Source organism: Psammomys obesus, unplaced genomic scaffold (assembly GCF_907164565.1).
Source record: "Psammomys obesus unplaced genomic scaffold, mPsaObe1.curated_primary_1811, whole genome shotgun sequence".
Taxonomy (NCBI): Eukaryota; Metazoa; Chordata; class Mammalia; order Rodentia; family Muridae; genus Psammomys; species Psammomys obesus.
Genome location: NW_026591872.1, coordinates 12,330,280 through 12,346,826, shown reverse-complemented (window position 1 = coordinate 12,346,826; position 16,547 = coordinate 12,330,280). Strand labels below are relative to the sequence as shown.

Here is a 16,547-nt window from a genome sequence, read left to right as displayed (position 1 = left end):
CCTCCAGCGAAGGTGATTATAGAGCCAGACACTGAGTTCCTGTCAGAGACAGCCCCTGTGCCCATGACTAGAGAACCCACTTGCACACTGAGCTGCCATGGGTTACATCTGTGCAGGGGTTCTCGGTTATCTCCATTCATGGTCCTCGGTTGGAACGTCAGTCTTAGAAAAGAGCCCTGTGCCCAGAGTTTTTGGTTCTGTTGCTCTCCTTGTGGAGCTCCTTTCCCCTCAAGGTCTTTCTATCTCCCCCTTCTTTCATAAGATTCCCTGCACTCTGCCCAAAGTTTAGCTATGAGTCTCAGCATCTGCTTTAATACCCTGCAGGGTAGAGTCTTTCAGAGGTCCTCTGTGGTAGGCTCCTGTCCTGTTCCCTGTTTTCTCCCTCTTCTGAAGTCCATCCCTTTTTTCTTTCTGAGTGAAGATTAATTATCTTACCCAGGGTCCTCCTTCTTGTTTAGCTTCTTTAGGTGTACAGACTTCAGTATGTTTACCCTATATTATAGGTCTAATATCCACTTATAAGTGAGCATACACGTGTATGTTTTTCTGCTTCTGGGATACATCACTCAGGATGATCTTTTCTAGTTCCTACCATTTGCCTGCAAATTCATGATTTCCTTATTTTTCATTACTGAGTAGTATTCCATTGTGTAAAAGTACCACAATTTATGTATCCATTCCTCTGTTGAGGGATATCTGGGTTGTTTTCAGATTCTGGCTATCATGAATAAAGCTGCTACATGCAACGTTGAGCAGATATCTTTGTTGTATACTTGAGCATATTTTAGAGATATGCTCAGGAGTGGCATAGCTCGATCTTGAGGTAGCACTATTCCTAATTGTCTGAGAAAGTGCCAGATTGATTTCCAAACTGGTTGTACAAGTTTACATTCCCACCAGCAATGGAGAAGGGTTCCCCTTTCTACACATCTTCTCCAGCATGTATTGTCACTTGAGTTTTTGATCTTATCCATTCTGATGGGTGTAAGGTGAAATCTCAGGGTCATTTTGATTTGCATTTCCCTGATGACTAAGGACATTGAGCATTTCTTTAAGTGTTTCTCTGCCATTCGATATCCCTCTATTGAGAATTCTCTGTTTAGCTCTCAACCCCATTTTTAATTGGATTATTTCATTTGCTGCTTTTTAACTTCTTGAGTTCTTTATATATTCTGGATTTTAGCCCTCTGTCAGATATAGGGTTGGTGAACAATCCTGAACAACAGATCTTCTGGAGGTATCTCCATCCCTGATCTCAAGCTGTACTATAGAGCAATAGTAATATAAACTGCATGGTACTGGCAAAGAAACAGAATGGGGGATCAATGTAATTGAATAGAAGACCCAGAGACAAACCCATACACCTCTGGATACTTGATTTTTGACAAAGAAGCCAAAACCATACAATGGAAAAAAAAAAAAAAGACAGCATCTTCAACAAATGGTGCTGGTCTAACTAGATATCTACATGTAGAAAAATGCAAATAGATCCATATTTATCACCCTGCACAAAACTAACGTCCAAGTTGATCAAAGACCTCAATATAAAACCAGACACACTAAACCTGTTAGAAGAAAAAGTGGGGAAGAGCCTGGAACTCATTGGCCTAGGAGACAACTTCCTGAACAGAACACCAACAGCACTGGCTCTAAGATCATCAATCAATAAATGGGACCTCATGAAACTAAAAAGCTTCTATAAAGCAAAGGACACTGTCATGAGAACAAAACAAGAGCCTACAGTCTGGAAAAGGATCTTCCCCTACCCTATATCTGACAGAGAGCTAATATCCAGAATATATAAAGAATTCAAGAAATTAAACACCAACAAATCGTGTTTGTTTTTTTATGAAGATGTTAGGATCCAAATTCAGATCCTCATGCTTGCAAGGCATGTGTCATTTCTCCATCTCTACAACCCATTATTGTAAAAGTTATCTTCACTCAGATATTTCACCAAAGTTACATGAGACTCAGAATGAATCCCAGTTGTACCCTTTCTAGAGGCAAGAGAGAGGAATAAATACAAACAAATTAGCCACTCAACTTCAGTGTAAAGGTGGATAGATAAGAAAGGCTCACTATAAAAACTATTACAGTACAAAACACCTGAACTTTTACTACGTCTAAAGTTCAAAAAGGCTCTCATGGGCATTTAAAGACATTTGAATCAAGACAAAACATTGTCTTTCCTTATTAAGAACCATTTACTTTCATTCTACCACCCTGATGTCCTGGGTACATAATCAAAGGAAGTGAAATTAGCATACCAAAGAGGTATGTATACACACGTTTACTGTTTCGCTATCCATAATAGCCAAATATAAGGAACCAAGAAAAGTGCCTGTTAATAGTGACTAGATAAAGAAAATGTGACACATACATATATTATTCAGCCATAATGAATGAAATACTGTCATTTGCAGCGAAATGGATGGGCTAGACAAAATTAATGTTAAATTAAATAAACCAGACACAGAAAGACAAATATTACATTTTAGCTCTTAGGGGTGAAAGCCAAAAGAAGTCAACCCAAATGTAGAATAGTGATTATCAGAAAGTGGGATGTGAGGACAGGTTGCATAAAAATAAGCTCGGTGATTTTTATATTGCTACTAGTAGATTGTACCCATAGCATTACATAGATTATGCAAATGTTCTACCACTGAGTTACATCCCCCAGCTACCAGAGTCTGGATTTGATTACTGTACTATGAATATACTTGCTGACACATCACAATAAATGAAATGACTGTGTGCAATTATGGTTAATATGTATTAACCAAATATTAAAGGACATGAAGTAACATTCATTTTTATTGGCCTGTACCTATATTCCAAAAAGTTTATTTTTATGATCAAGGTGCATTGGCACATGCTTGTAGTGGCAGCATTTAGGAAGCAGAGGCAGGAGAACCATAAGTTCAAGGCCAGTCCTATGCTATACAGTTAGTTCCAGTCTAGGATAGGCTTTATAGTGATACTCTTGTTCAAAAAGAAAAGATAAATGTGTGCAAATAAAAACTCAACTCATTTACCAGGTTTACATACCAACATAGTGGACTATATACATGGATACTGGTTTCCTGAATATCAGTTTTTTTCTGAGTGCTATATAATTAATCATTTTCCTATAAGGACTTTTGTTTTTGTTCTTTGTTTATGTGTGGGTGGGTGTCCCTTTGGGAATGTGCAGATTTCAGAGGGGGTATCAGGATGTTTTCTTCAATCACTTTTATACCTTATACTTTGAGGCAGGGCTTCTCATTGAACCAGGAGCTCACTGTTTGGAATAGGCTGGTTGGCCGTTAAGCCCTTGGGATACATCTGTCTCCAAGTCACAGACACATGCTACTATACCTGGCTTTTGTATGTGTGCTGTGGAACCTAACTCAAGTCCTGATCCTTGTGCAACAAACACTATATCCATTGAACCATCTTCTCAGACCTTTACACTGCTTTTAACAACTAAATACTAGTTAACGCCAACTTATCAATTAGTTCCTATTAGATTACAGCTTACGCTATTCAATAAAAAACAAACAAAACTTTTATTATGTTCCCAATCTCTTTCATAGTGTCTCCCTCCCTCATTTACCTCCAAGCTGTTGCTCAGCCTGCCAAGTAACCATAAAACAATTTCCCCATTCCATCTGCTAAACCACATCAACAGAGTGGAAGGTCCATTTCCTTTAGGCAGTATTCTCCAGTTAACCTTACCCGTTCACTAGCCCACGGATACAAATCTCTAAAATCTTTGCCTGATAATGACTTACTAAATGATTTTACATTTGCTTTTTGTCACCAACATTGTCTCCCTTGATAAAACTTAATCAAGGCACTCTAACTCAATATACCCCCAGTCACAATAACTTGCAAGATAGTATGAATTTGCCATCTCTTTCTAGCATAAGCCATGCCTAGCATATGTCCAGCTCATAATCCTAACAATCTCTGCCATTGAAACTTCACTTACCTGGTCGAATTTCAAGAGCCTCTGAAGGTCATTTTTATTAATAAGACTTTTCACCTCATTGGCATCAGGCATGCAAAGTCTGTAGTTCAAATCTCCCAACCAAATGACAACACTGAGGACCAAGAAATAGATTAGTACAGACAAGAGATAGATTAGACTAGCAGTAATTAAGATTAAAGCAAATCAGAGGAGAATGGAGAGAAGAAAAAGGGTATATTATTTATGAGGATCTTTTTTATCACTGGCAATGGGTTTGAAACTGTAATTCATTCTCCAGGGGCAAGTACTGCCCCTGGAGAACTAAGAAAGACAATAGATTATAAAATATCTGGGAAATAGGCATGCCATATAAAACCAAATGAAAATTGTTCGGAATACAGTATACATATGGGATTTGGAAGCCAAGGAGTTAATGGACTGAGAAGCACGCAGTTTATTTGCTGGATTAGCTTCAAAATTTTCTCTGGCTGCCTGCCAAGTCTCTAGGCAAAGAGACTCCTAATGCTTTTCACTTCCCAGAGCCCTGAGGTTTTCTAGGCTCTCTGTGAGTATTTCCATGGTGAGAATGACTGACAGAGCCCACTAGGAAAATTAAGTTCCAGCTCTCTACTGTAGCCAACCTGTTCAAGACCTGAAGTTCAAGTTCCAAGAAAGAAGGAAAGTGGCACATACATCCTCAGTCCCAGAACCAAGATTTGAGATGTTCTGAGAAGACAACCCTGAATTTATCACATCAAAAAGGGTCCCTTTCAAGTCACCAAAAGTTCTCAAGGGCAACAGGAAAGCTTTGGACTCTTCGAAAATAAATTTATGGAATTGCTGGGGATTTCATGGTTATAAATTTCAAGACCTTGACTTTGTTAGAATTCTACATGATCCTATTTTTTGTGACAATATGGACAGACTCAAATACCACTTTCTTTCCCTACTTTTTCAATAATTCCCCTAATATCCACTATTTCTAATAATCCTAAATTATCTTTTGATTTACTACAACTCTCACCTTACATTATTTCTTCCAAATCACCCTCTCAGAATTTCAAAGACCAATATTCATTTCTTTACAACTGATTATTTTCTATCATCTCCCAAGCCATTCCTCAATGGAGCTCTGCTTCTCTCCTTATGAAATCTCATTCTTTGCCACATTTTTTTTTAAATAATCACAACAATTTAAAAGAATAATGTAGATCTGTGGACACAAAGTTGGAAAGAGATAAATAAGGCAATATATTCTCATACAACAAATAAGTGTGTCCATATATGTATGGAGAAAGGTCTAGAACAGAGTGTTCCTTGAAATGATGCACATCTCCATATCCTTTTAATTTTTCTAGTAGATGCACTTAAAATATAAAAGTAAAAATAACAACTTTTATTTAAACCAATACATCCAAATTATTGTGTGATTAATATTTAGCAAATTAAGGTATCCCACATTTTCCCCAAGCAATCTTCAAAACCCAAGATAGCTTTTGCTTACAGACCTCTCAGTTTGACTAATGACTTTCCAATACCCAACAGCCAGATGCTGGCTATATTTGACAGTGCAGCTCTATAAAGATCCACACCCAAATGTTAAAGACAGTCTCCCTTGGAGAGAAGGGCTGGCTGGGGAGAATGAAGATAAGAAGTAAAGGATTTTAAATCATATTTATTCATTTTAACTTCTGTTTTATAATTACGATGAACATTCTATTTGATTTTTAAAAATTACTCTAATGTGAAGATTCTTTCAGCATTACTCTAGAAACTACACTAATACAAACCCCTTTTCTTCCTACTGCCAAACCCAATTTCTCTGCTAGGGAATCTGTTATTTCTAAATACTATTCTCTTATTTTGTAACCCAAATCTCGAAATGGTAATCCTTCACTCTTCACACCTCTAGAACTTCTTACTTTAGTTACTGTTATATCCCTAGTCAAAGGCCATGGAGAAGTAATCACTTACTCATGCTTCATTACGTTCAGCTGTGGGACAGCCTGATTGGGGACTGAAAAACTCATTCTTGCACAGATGTCTTTATAATCCTGATTCCTTCTTTCAAGCTCTTCCACGTGGGCAGCCAGGTGGGAATTTACAATGCAGAAAGTGGTATTGTGAAATACAAATCTCACAGCTACACCACCTTTATTTCCCTGTTGGCCAGAGTAATTACAAAGTCAGTTAACACAAGGAACCATTGAATCTTACATAGATATAAACAATAATCAAATTAATTGCCAAAGTAACTCACCATTTTCCCCATGATTCCAGTTCCAACTGTTTCTGTAGCAATATCACGGATATATCGACACTGATCTTTTCTAGCAAATATGAGAAGCATCATCCCCACAAGGCGGACCAACTGAACCTATGAATTTCAGAGAGTTATAAACAACTAATACAAACACTATTCTTTGCTACATAGCTATCTTCCTAGGGTGACCAACCCAAGTGATTACTAATGTCCAGATAGAGATCTGCATCTTCTAATTTCCTATTGGATCCCATAAGTTGGAAATCAAAAGTCTCTGTGGAGTCTTTAGTCTGGCTTTGAGTTTTCAGAGTCAAAAGCATTGAAGGACAGTGTATGAGTCTCTCTCTCTCTTTCTTTCTCTCTCTGCCTGTCTGTTTTTATTTCTCTCGCTATCTCTCTATCTCTCTGTCTGTCTGTCTCTGCTTCTGTTTATCAGTGCTGAATATCAAATAGAGGACCTTGCACACCCAATACAGGTACTCTACTATTAAGCCATATGCCCAGTATTAGGTCTCTAATTAAATCACTTTGCAGCCTGCTGAGAGTACATGAAAAGTTCAAATGGTAAAGAATAACCCATTATCCGAGCTTTTTCCTCTTGCCTCTCCTCCCTAGACTCTGGTTTCTTATTGTTAAGACAATTAAATACATAAACAGCAATCTTTTAAATTTTGATTATTTTTAACCCAAACGTGAGCTAGAGAGCTATAACATCTTTTTTACTAAATTTTTATTTTTTTATATTAATTACAGTTTATTCACTTTGTATCCCAGCTGTAGTTCCCCTCTCTCATTCCTTCCCAGTCTCACCCTTCCTCCCTCATCTCCTTCCATGCCCCTTTCCAAGTCCACTGATAAGGGAGTCCTCCTTCCCTTACATCTGACCCAGCTTATCAGGTCTCATCAGGACAGCTGCATTGTCCTCCTCTGTGGCTTGGGAAGGCTACTCTCTCCTCAGGGGGAGGTGAACAAAGAGCCAGCCCCTGAGAAAGTCCCTGTTCCCACTACTTGGGAACCCACTTGGACACTGAGCTACCATGGGCTACATCTGGGCAGGGTTCTAGGTTATTTCCATGAATGGTCCTTGGTTGGAGTATCAGTCTCAGAAAAGACCCCTGTGCCCAGATTTCTTGGTTCTGTTGCTTTCCCCTCAAGGTCTTATTATCTTCCCCTTCTTTCATAAGATTCCCTGCATCTGTCCAAAGTTTGGCTATGAGCCTCAGCATCTGCTTTGATATACTGCTGGGTAGAGTATTTCAGAGGACCTCTGTGGTAGACTCTTGTCCTGTTTCCTGTTTTCTCCCTCTTCCTATAGAGGAATATCGAATGGCAGAGAAACACTTAAAGAAACGCTCAATGTCCGTCCTTGCTTATCAGGGAAATGCAAATCAAAAGTACCCTGAGATTTCACCTTATACCCATCAAAATGGCTAAGATCAAAAATTCAAGTGACAATACATGCTGGAGAGGATGTGGAGAAAGGGGAACCCTCCTCCATCGTTGGTGGGAATGTAAACTTGTACAATCACTTTGGAAATCAAGATGGCGCTTTCTCTGACAATTATGGTTAGTGCTTCCTCAAGATCCAGGTATATCACTCCTAGTTGTATATCCAAAATATGCTCAAGTACACAATAAGGGCATTTTCTCAACCATGTTCGGAGCAGCTTTGTTCATAATAACCAGAACCTGGAAACAACCCAGATGTCCCTCACCTGAAGAATGGATACAGAAATTGTGGTACTTTTACACAGTGGAATACTACTCAGCAATTAAAAACAAGGAATCATGAAATCCGCAGGTAAATGGTGGGATCTAGAAAAAAATCATCCTTAGTGAGGTATCCCGGAAGCAGAAAGACACACATAGTATATACTCACTTATAAGGAGTATATTTTATAGACATAAAATATAGGATAAACATACTAAAATCTGTATACCTAAAGAAGCTAAACAAGAAGGAAGACCCAGGGTAAGATGAGCTGTAACATCTTAAACACTTATGCTTTCTGCATAAACTGTTCAAAAGCATAGAAGAACATTAGATTACTCTATTTGAGGTTAGAATAGTAGTCTTAAGATGAAAATATCTCTCCTAGTAGCTAAATGCCTCTAGCAGACATCATCTTTTTTAAAAAAAGGTTTATTTAATTATGCAAATAAGTGTTTTATTTGCATGAGTGTTTGCATGACAGAAGGCTTTGAGTCACCATGTGGTTGCTGAGAATCAAACTCCATACATCTGGAAGAACAGCCACTGCTCTTAACCCCTGAGCCATCTCTCCAGCCCCCAAAATATCTTCTAAAGATGAACAAACTGGACCATCTTCCTAAAATCAACTTTCTTCTTGATCTTCAAAGTTGAGAATTTGCTTGAATTCCACAACACTGTTTTTCTTGTTCTGAATCTAAAGCTTACTTTATGTACCCCATACACTTCATACTGCTTTTCCTGTAGGCATTTAATTGTGGCCATGTTGGAGGACAATCTCAAACTTTTATTATATGGACAGATCAGTTAACATATATGTAATTATTTTGACTTAATTATTAATACAAAACAATACTGTTTTCTTCTAAAAGATATCTAATTGATGAAAATTTATGATCAGAAATCTTATGGATTTTTTTCCCTCAGAAGTAACTACAGCACAATAGTCTCATATAGCACAGTATTTCATATGGAGAAATCAATTATTTAAAAAACCTTTTGGAAGAGGTTCAGATACTGGTATAACTGCCAGTGAGTTCTACTTAATTCTATAGTGAAAAAGAGAGTCCAGGGCAGCTTACTTTTTTATACTTGGCCTTCGAAGGCAGACCCCTTTCCACAGCCATGGACCATTCTTGCTCTTTTACCGACTCAAAGTAGAAAAAGGCTTCTGTGCTCAAGTCCAGCTCCTGGAATCTGAGAGGAAAAATGGATGCAGGCACTACACACAGCCCACAATTTCCTTTGGCTACCTCCTTTCCCATTTGCTGAGACATTAGAGTAAAGAAAAAAAAGAGTGTGAGATAAATTTTATAAAAGACATGTAGTTTTTCTACAGAATTTCCACCAGTATATTCATAGGTTCTGCAAAAACTAAACAATAACAAAATTCTCATAAGGATAGTAGTGAAATCTTTCTCTTACAAACTTTGAATAATCACTTTGAGAATTGATCTCATCTGTTTCTATGATGAACAGTGTCCTATGGGTTTCATTCCTGTTTTCTTTTGACCCACAAATTAACCCTCTTATAGAATCTACACAGCAAGTTTTTACCAAACAAGTTTTAGAGAAAATAGGAAGATCAAGGCTGGTGAAATGTCTCTGTCAGTAAAGTGTTTGCTGTGCAAGTGTGAGGACTTCATTTCAGTCCCCACCATCCATGTAAAAAAGCTGGGTGTGTACAGGTGTGTGTAATCCCAGCACTGGCAGGAAGAGACAGGAGGATTTCTAAACAAACTCCTGTTTCAGTGAGAGACACCCTTTGAAAAATAAGGTACATAAGGCTTTTATCATAGAAGTGGGTGGCAGCTAATTGAGGAACTCATAACTGGCCGAAGTGTGAGAATTAATAATGGTGGAGTGCTCTACCACTATGGGTATCTACATCACACGTTCCAAGGCTCAGGAAACACGTAAAAGAGGGTGTGGAAAGAATGTAAGAGCCATAAGATGGGGACATGTACAGCAAATGACATCTTCTAGATGACACAGCCATTGCTCTCCTGAACTTACTACATCCGTGATTGTCTGCAGAAGACATGCACAAGATTGGGCCCATCAACATTTCATCATGGATAGAGGAGGGGCCCATGAAGCCTTGACCCTCTCTGAGGGACAATGGGTAGTTAATGGTTGCTGGTAGATGGAGTGTCACTTTCTTTGGTGGTATAATCCTCAATAAGTTGCTCTAGTAAATAACATCCCACCCATGCTCACAGAGGAAATTCCAACCAAACTCAGTGGGTCACATATATAAAGAAGACATATAAAGAAGACATGGATGTGGGAGGGTGAGTTTTTGGGAAGAAGGGTTTTATTAGGAGGGAGGAAGAGAGATGGTAACAGGAGTGCAAAACACTAAAATTCATTATATACATAAATGAAATGGTTAAAGATTTAAAAAATGGAAAAAAATAAGATGGAGAGTGATTGAGGAAGACACCGATAACTCTTGTGCTCACATGCACACACCAACATCTTTAGACACACAATCACATACACAAAGGTAAGAGGGTTGCCAAAATCATGTTACACTAACACCAAATACAGAAAAAGGAAGATCCAGAAGTGGTCTTTACCCAATGCAGTAAATATCAGGAGGAGTTGGGTCACAGTTCAGCCAAGGTTCTAAGCTGCTATCTGGAGACTGGCCATTCACATTCCAAGTGCCAACAAAAAATCTAATACATTACAGCAAAAAAAATATATATAGATATATAATTTGAAAACAAAGATCAAGTATGAACAAAAATAATGCTGCTTTTATCACTTCTATGAAAGAGTATTTTGATTAACATAACACTTCAAAGTGTTTTGCCAGATACATAAGAACTCTTGCACACATACTATAAAGGCATGTTTTCTTTTCTCTATATTTTACACCAAGTGAATCAACAAAAAGGAACTAGGACTATATTTTAAACAAACACAACTATTTTGCCAAATGTCCATTCAATTAGACCCCATTCATTAAGGGAGAGCCCAGTTTAGGAAGGGAAAGAGGTATCTTAGAGCTGGACACCAAGATAACTCTCTTATAAGGTGTTATAAATTAAAAAAAAAAAAACAAACAAAAAACCCTCACTTCTCAAAGGTCATGAGGACAACTGTGGGAAATTTTAATGAAGCAGATAATATATTAAACGGGAAAGCAGAAGGGATGGATCATAGCACTGTCTTAGTTGTTCATATATTAGCACTGTATAGGATGAGGAAGTACAGTTGTGACTGAATTCGAGGAAATGATGCATATTAGGATAGCAGATGGGACTGGATGGAGTCTTGGATTAGAAAGGAATATCCTGTTCATGAATAACACACTGGGGATATATGCCACACCTCATCACCTTCCTTCTATACCTCATATATCATCAGGGCAGGGTCCAGAAAAGGCAATATAAATGACCAAAGGTGAAATGAAAACTAATAAGAAACAATTCAGGACAGATCATCCAATTAAGAGGATTATATGAAATTTGAGTTGATTTATCAAAGCAGTAAATTAATATATGATAATAATGGTAGACTTTAATTTTTCAATACTGACTGGACAAAGATTCAGCAGGCCAGATGAGACACACACTTGTTTATTGAAGGTGTTAAGGGACATTTTTCTAGGATGTGTGAGTTTGATTTGTTTTCTAAGCGTGGATAGAAACATTAGTAGACATGGGATCATTAGCAGTTAGGAAATTGAAGGAAAACTGTAGCTTATGCATAGTTTTAGACAAATATGCTTTTAGTCAGCTGAGATGGGAGCCTGAGTCAGATGATCATGTCCTCATTGTGTGCTTTGATTCTTAATGCAGTTAATAGTTTTACAAATCAAAAGACTGTTTTGTTTAGACTTGGCGAGTAGAAAACAGACAAACCTGAAAGACTGGATGTTGACATATTCCTTCTCCCGTTTTGCAAGGATATGTTTGATGAGACCCTCTCGCTGCCCAGATTGGGTACTTGGTACAAATAGCTTTCGCATGGTGTTGGTCACTTTGGGCTGTTCTTTGCTTGAAGCTTCCTTTTCCCGTGGAAGCCTAGCAAAGAAACCATGGATTCAAAAGTTAAATTGGCTAAAATGGAAGCCTCTTATAGGGAAAAGCATGTTCCAACATAGTACTTACATTTTATTCACTGAAGGAGGTGGAGGGGGTGGTTCCCGATGAACCCCTGTGGGGGGATTTTGTGTATTCATTTTTTTATCTAAATTCATAGATGAAAAATTATCCTCAAATCCAAGCAGGCCTGAAGGATACAAGACCCACAGTCAAAGTGAAGATAAAGAGATCCTCCAACATAGCCAAGATAGGCAAGGCTTTTATTTGCTCATGACTGGATCACGGTACCACAGGGCTAATAATCACTTATATTAGGGTAAGACTCAAATTCATCCCAGGAGCACTAACTATAATGACATAAATTTATACCAATCTGGAACCTGAATAATACAAGCCAACATTTACAGAAGAGATTCTATACATATTATTTGCCTTTCTTACATCACAATACCTTCATAAGGCAGGGTACCATTAAAAATCTTCCCACATTGTAGAGAAGAAAACAGAAGCTCAGAGTTGAGTCACTCAAACAAGATGAAATAATTAGTAAGTTACATACTTGACATTCAAACCTAGGCTGTCTGGCTGTGAAGTTTGTACTTCTTATTTTATTATTATTATTATTATTATTATTATTATTATTATTATTATTATTATTATTATTTGGCCATGTTGGCTCAGAAAGAGCCACTATACCACAGAGAGAATCAGGAATGAAGTATTAGTTCATTGCCATGAACTCAAAACAACAACAACAACAAAAACATCCCACACAAATAATTTATCTGAACTAATACAATCTACTGACTCTAAAATTATCCTAGCAACCAGAAATAATAGAGTCTTTCCAATACCTGAATAAGCAGGTTTATCCTTAGTGTCTAATTTCTGGTACCAGCTAGATGAATCTCTTTGTTCTGGAACAAGAAGCTGTGCCTGAGCTGGAAAGACATGATTTAGGTCAGAAATTGGGAAGACCATCACTAAACTATAGTGGAAAGCTATTCATTTGTTTAAAGTCCCTGAATGCACAGTCAACATAATCCTGAAAAGGAATAGAAGAGACTAAGGAAATACCAACAGCTCTGAGTCATTTGGGGGCAGAAGGAGGGGCATTACAGGCTGCAGCATACTGCATTCTATGCCACTGGCTTTCTTTTTAAAGCTGGGTAGACTTATTACTTAATCTATCCCTGGGTTCGTTCCTGAAGGGGAAAAAAAGTGAATTATCAGGGATCAAGGTGCAGGGGGTTTTGCTAATTGGTAACTGCCTCTGAATAAGCATGTTAGTATTTTACTCTCATTGGAATAGTGGGAAGAAAATTGCTGAGTCTTGAGTTACCTTCCTGAGCTGCAAGGACCTCTGAGAGGAACTTCAAACATTGTTCTTCATCAGGAATTTCAAAGTGGCGCTCTCTGGTCCAGTCTCCTTGTACCCGAATTTTGCAGCCACCTTTAAAAAGAATTAAAAATCACAGATACCTAGCTATGGGATACAATGTTTTATTAATGCACTATTGGGATAATAGTCTCAAATTTTCTTGTCAGTAGGAGATCCAGATTACAATAATTGCAGACCCTTAAGGAGGAGGAGCATGTGTCCAAGAGCAAGGGCTCTGGTATGGCAGTGGTGGAGGGGATGAAGCAGAAAGGAAACCCTATGGGAAGATGGTACTCACAGCGTTGATGAACTGTCAATGAACAGACTGATCTAGCAATAGGCATACTAAACCACAGTTTCCTAAGACTCGATCTCTCAGCTGTCAATGCAGAGATTTCTATGTTCTAGCAAGATAAATTTGTCAATCCCTTTCTTCCTATGTCTACACTGGCACCTATACCATTTAATTCCAGATTGTATAGATTCTAAACCATGAAGGTAATATAGGAAGTAACATGGTAAGATTATTTATTATTTATTTATTTATTCAAAATAAATTAAATTTACAAGTTAACTCAAAAATAGTGGGATTGCTTGAAGTGTTCTGCAAAGACACACCTATACCTCATTAACACAAGTGAAAAATACCACAAGTAAAATGAGCATCTTGAATAATCTTGCAAAGGCAACATAATCATCTATTCTAAGAGTGGGCTGGTTCAAGAATAGTCAACTGGGAAAGAATAGAACTAAAAGCAAATTTACTGGGACTGGAGAGATGGCTCAGCAGTTAAGGGCACTTAGTGCTTTTGCAGATGAATGGAATTTGATTTGCAACACCCACATGTTAAATCACAACTGTCTGTAACTCCAATTCTAGGGGATCCAATGTTCTTTTCTGGCCTCTGTGGGCAGCAAGCATACATGCATACAAACAGTTATACACATTAAAATTATAATACTTTTTAAAAAAGCAAAACATATTTACCAAGGGTTTAGGTTTTTTAATTATATATATATATATATATATATATATGAATGTTTGAGCCTGCATATGTCTGTGCACCACATGTGTGTCTGATGGCCCTGGAGGCCAGAAGAGGCACTGGATCCCTCTAGAACAGGCATTACAGACAGGTGTTAGCTACTAAGAGGAATTGCATAATTGAGCTTAGGTCCTCTGGAAGAGGAGTTGTGCCATCTCTCCAACCCCAGGCTTAGAGTTTTTAAGAGTACAACATACTCTCTCTTGTTTTCTGATGCCCTAAAATTATCATCTGACTCAACTATTCAGATTTTATGATCCAGGGAGCCAATATATTTGTTTATATTCTTATTCTAATTGGTTGATTACATACATTGCTTTCTTGTCTTTCAAAAGCTACAAGCTCCTTAGTCAAGGGGCAAGACCACATATGCACATTATCCAGTGCTCTCACAGTCTAGAATAATCAATAGTATCAGAGCTGTCTGAAGCCAAAGGGCTTCCCATGTCAGAGTCAAGACTTTTCATATTAGGACGGACAAAGTCCTAGGCTAGCTAGCCACTCTCCTGGTGACAATGATGATCGACTTCAGAGCTAGAAGGCATTTCATAGGTGGCTGTGGAACAGGACTTTTTTCCCCTTATAAATAATAAAGAAAGGGGAAATGGAATTAAATTCCTAGTTTTTGTTGACAATCCAGTTCTCAACTGGTTTTGTTTCATCTTTTTTTTTTCCTCTTTTATTTCCATCTTTATAAAACACAGTGGTTTTTTGTTTGTTTGTTTGTTTGTTTGTTTGTTTTGGATAAGATTATTGGTCAGAAAAATAAAAATGGAGAAAAATGAAAGACAATCAGGAGGAGCAGAGATAAGATACTTAATGGGGGATGCACAGTACATTGGAGAACAAAGGCACATAGTGTCAATTAGGAACAGCATTAAAGACACTGGGAAAGCTTCAGGACCCGAGTCCCCCCCCCCCTTTTGTATATCAATTATAATCAGAACAGGTAAAACAATGCTATCTCTGTCCGATAAAAATTCAGTACCAGGGCACTTTCCTCTTAGGTACAATTCTTGAAAGATACACTTTAGTAAATATAAAATAGATCTACTTAACCACCAGAAGATTCCAGAAATTGCTTGCAAATTATCATTGTATGCTGTCTTAACATATTACTTAGAAAATACAATAAATTATTCCATGACCCAATCTTCACTTCCCCTTTTTTCAATCCTGCCTCAAATCTCAGGCCTCTGTGGGCAGCAAACATTCTTACACCTTTCACTTCATCTGAACATTCTTTGTATCTCTTGGTAGTTCTTTTTTTAAAAAAAAATTATTTATTACAATTTATTCATTTTTTATCCCCGTTGTAGCCCCCTCCCTCATCTTCTCCTAGTCCAGTCCACTTTCCCCCTTCTCCCCCTTCTTTAGGGCCCTGATAGAGGAGGACCTCCTCTGCTTCCATCTGACCCTAGCCTATCAGGTCTCATCAGGACTGGCTGCATTATCTTCCTCTGTGGCCTGGGAAGGCTGCATCCCCTCAAGGGGAGGTGATCAAAGAGTCAGCCACTGAGTTTATGTCAGAGACAGCCCCTGAACCCCTTCCTAGGGAGCTCACTTGGAAACTGAGCAACCTATGGGCTTCCTCTGAGCAGGGTCTCTACGTCCTCTCCATGCATGGTCCTTGGTTACAATATTGATCTCTGCAGGGGCCCCAGGGCCCATATTATTTTGGCTCTGTTGGTCTCCTTGTGGAGCTCCTGTCCCCTCCAGGTCTTTCTATCTCCCACGTCTTCCATAAGGTTTCCAGCACTCTGCCCAAAGTTTGGCTATGAGTCTCAGTATCTCCTTAGATACCCTGGTGGGTAGAGTCTTTCAGAAGTCACCATGTGGAAGGCTCCTATCCTGTTTCTTGTCTTCTCCTACTTTGGATGTCTATCCTGTTTGTCCTTGTTAGTGAGGTTTCAGCCTCTTCCCCAAGGCGTCATTACATGGCTGGAGGTTTATTTCTTTGTGTGTGTGCACAAACGGGTGGAGGGCAGAGGTCAAGTTCTGCTGTTGAGCCTGAGATTCCATCCACTTTGTTTTGTTGAAGAATACATAGGGTCTTTCATTGACTTGGGACTTGCAGGGTAGTATAGGGTAGTTGACTACTGAGTCCCAGGGATCCACCTGTCTCTGCCTCCA

At 38.3% G+C, this 16,547-nt stretch overlaps 1 protein-coding gene across 2 annotated transcripts in view; it reads right to left on the bottom strand.

The window, feature by feature from the left end:
• Positions 1–16,547, bottom strand: part of Ocrl (OCRL inositol polyphosphate-5-phosphatase) — a 63,753-nt gene that overhangs the window by 28,118 nt on the left and 19,088 nt on the right. For both annotated transcript variants that reach the window (XM_055612160.1, XM_055612161.1), the window contains 9 exons: positions 13,330–13,440; positions 12,842–12,928; positions 12,054–12,174; positions 11,805–11,966; positions 10,512–10,613; positions 9,012–9,126; positions 6,216–6,332; positions 5,930–6,117; positions 3,977–4,088 (listed from right to left, as the gene is read on the bottom strand). In XM_055612160.1, coding sequence (XP_055468135.1) covers positions 3,977–4,088; positions 5,930–6,117; positions 6,216–6,332; positions 9,012–9,126; positions 10,512–10,613; positions 11,805–11,966; positions 12,054–12,174; positions 12,842–12,928; positions 13,330–13,440 — 1,115 coding nt within the window. The remainder of the gene's footprint in view (positions 1–3,976; positions 4,089–5,929; positions 6,118–6,215; positions 6,333–9,011; positions 9,127–10,511; positions 10,614–11,804; positions 11,967–12,053; positions 12,175–12,841; positions 12,929–13,329; positions 13,441–16,547) is intronic.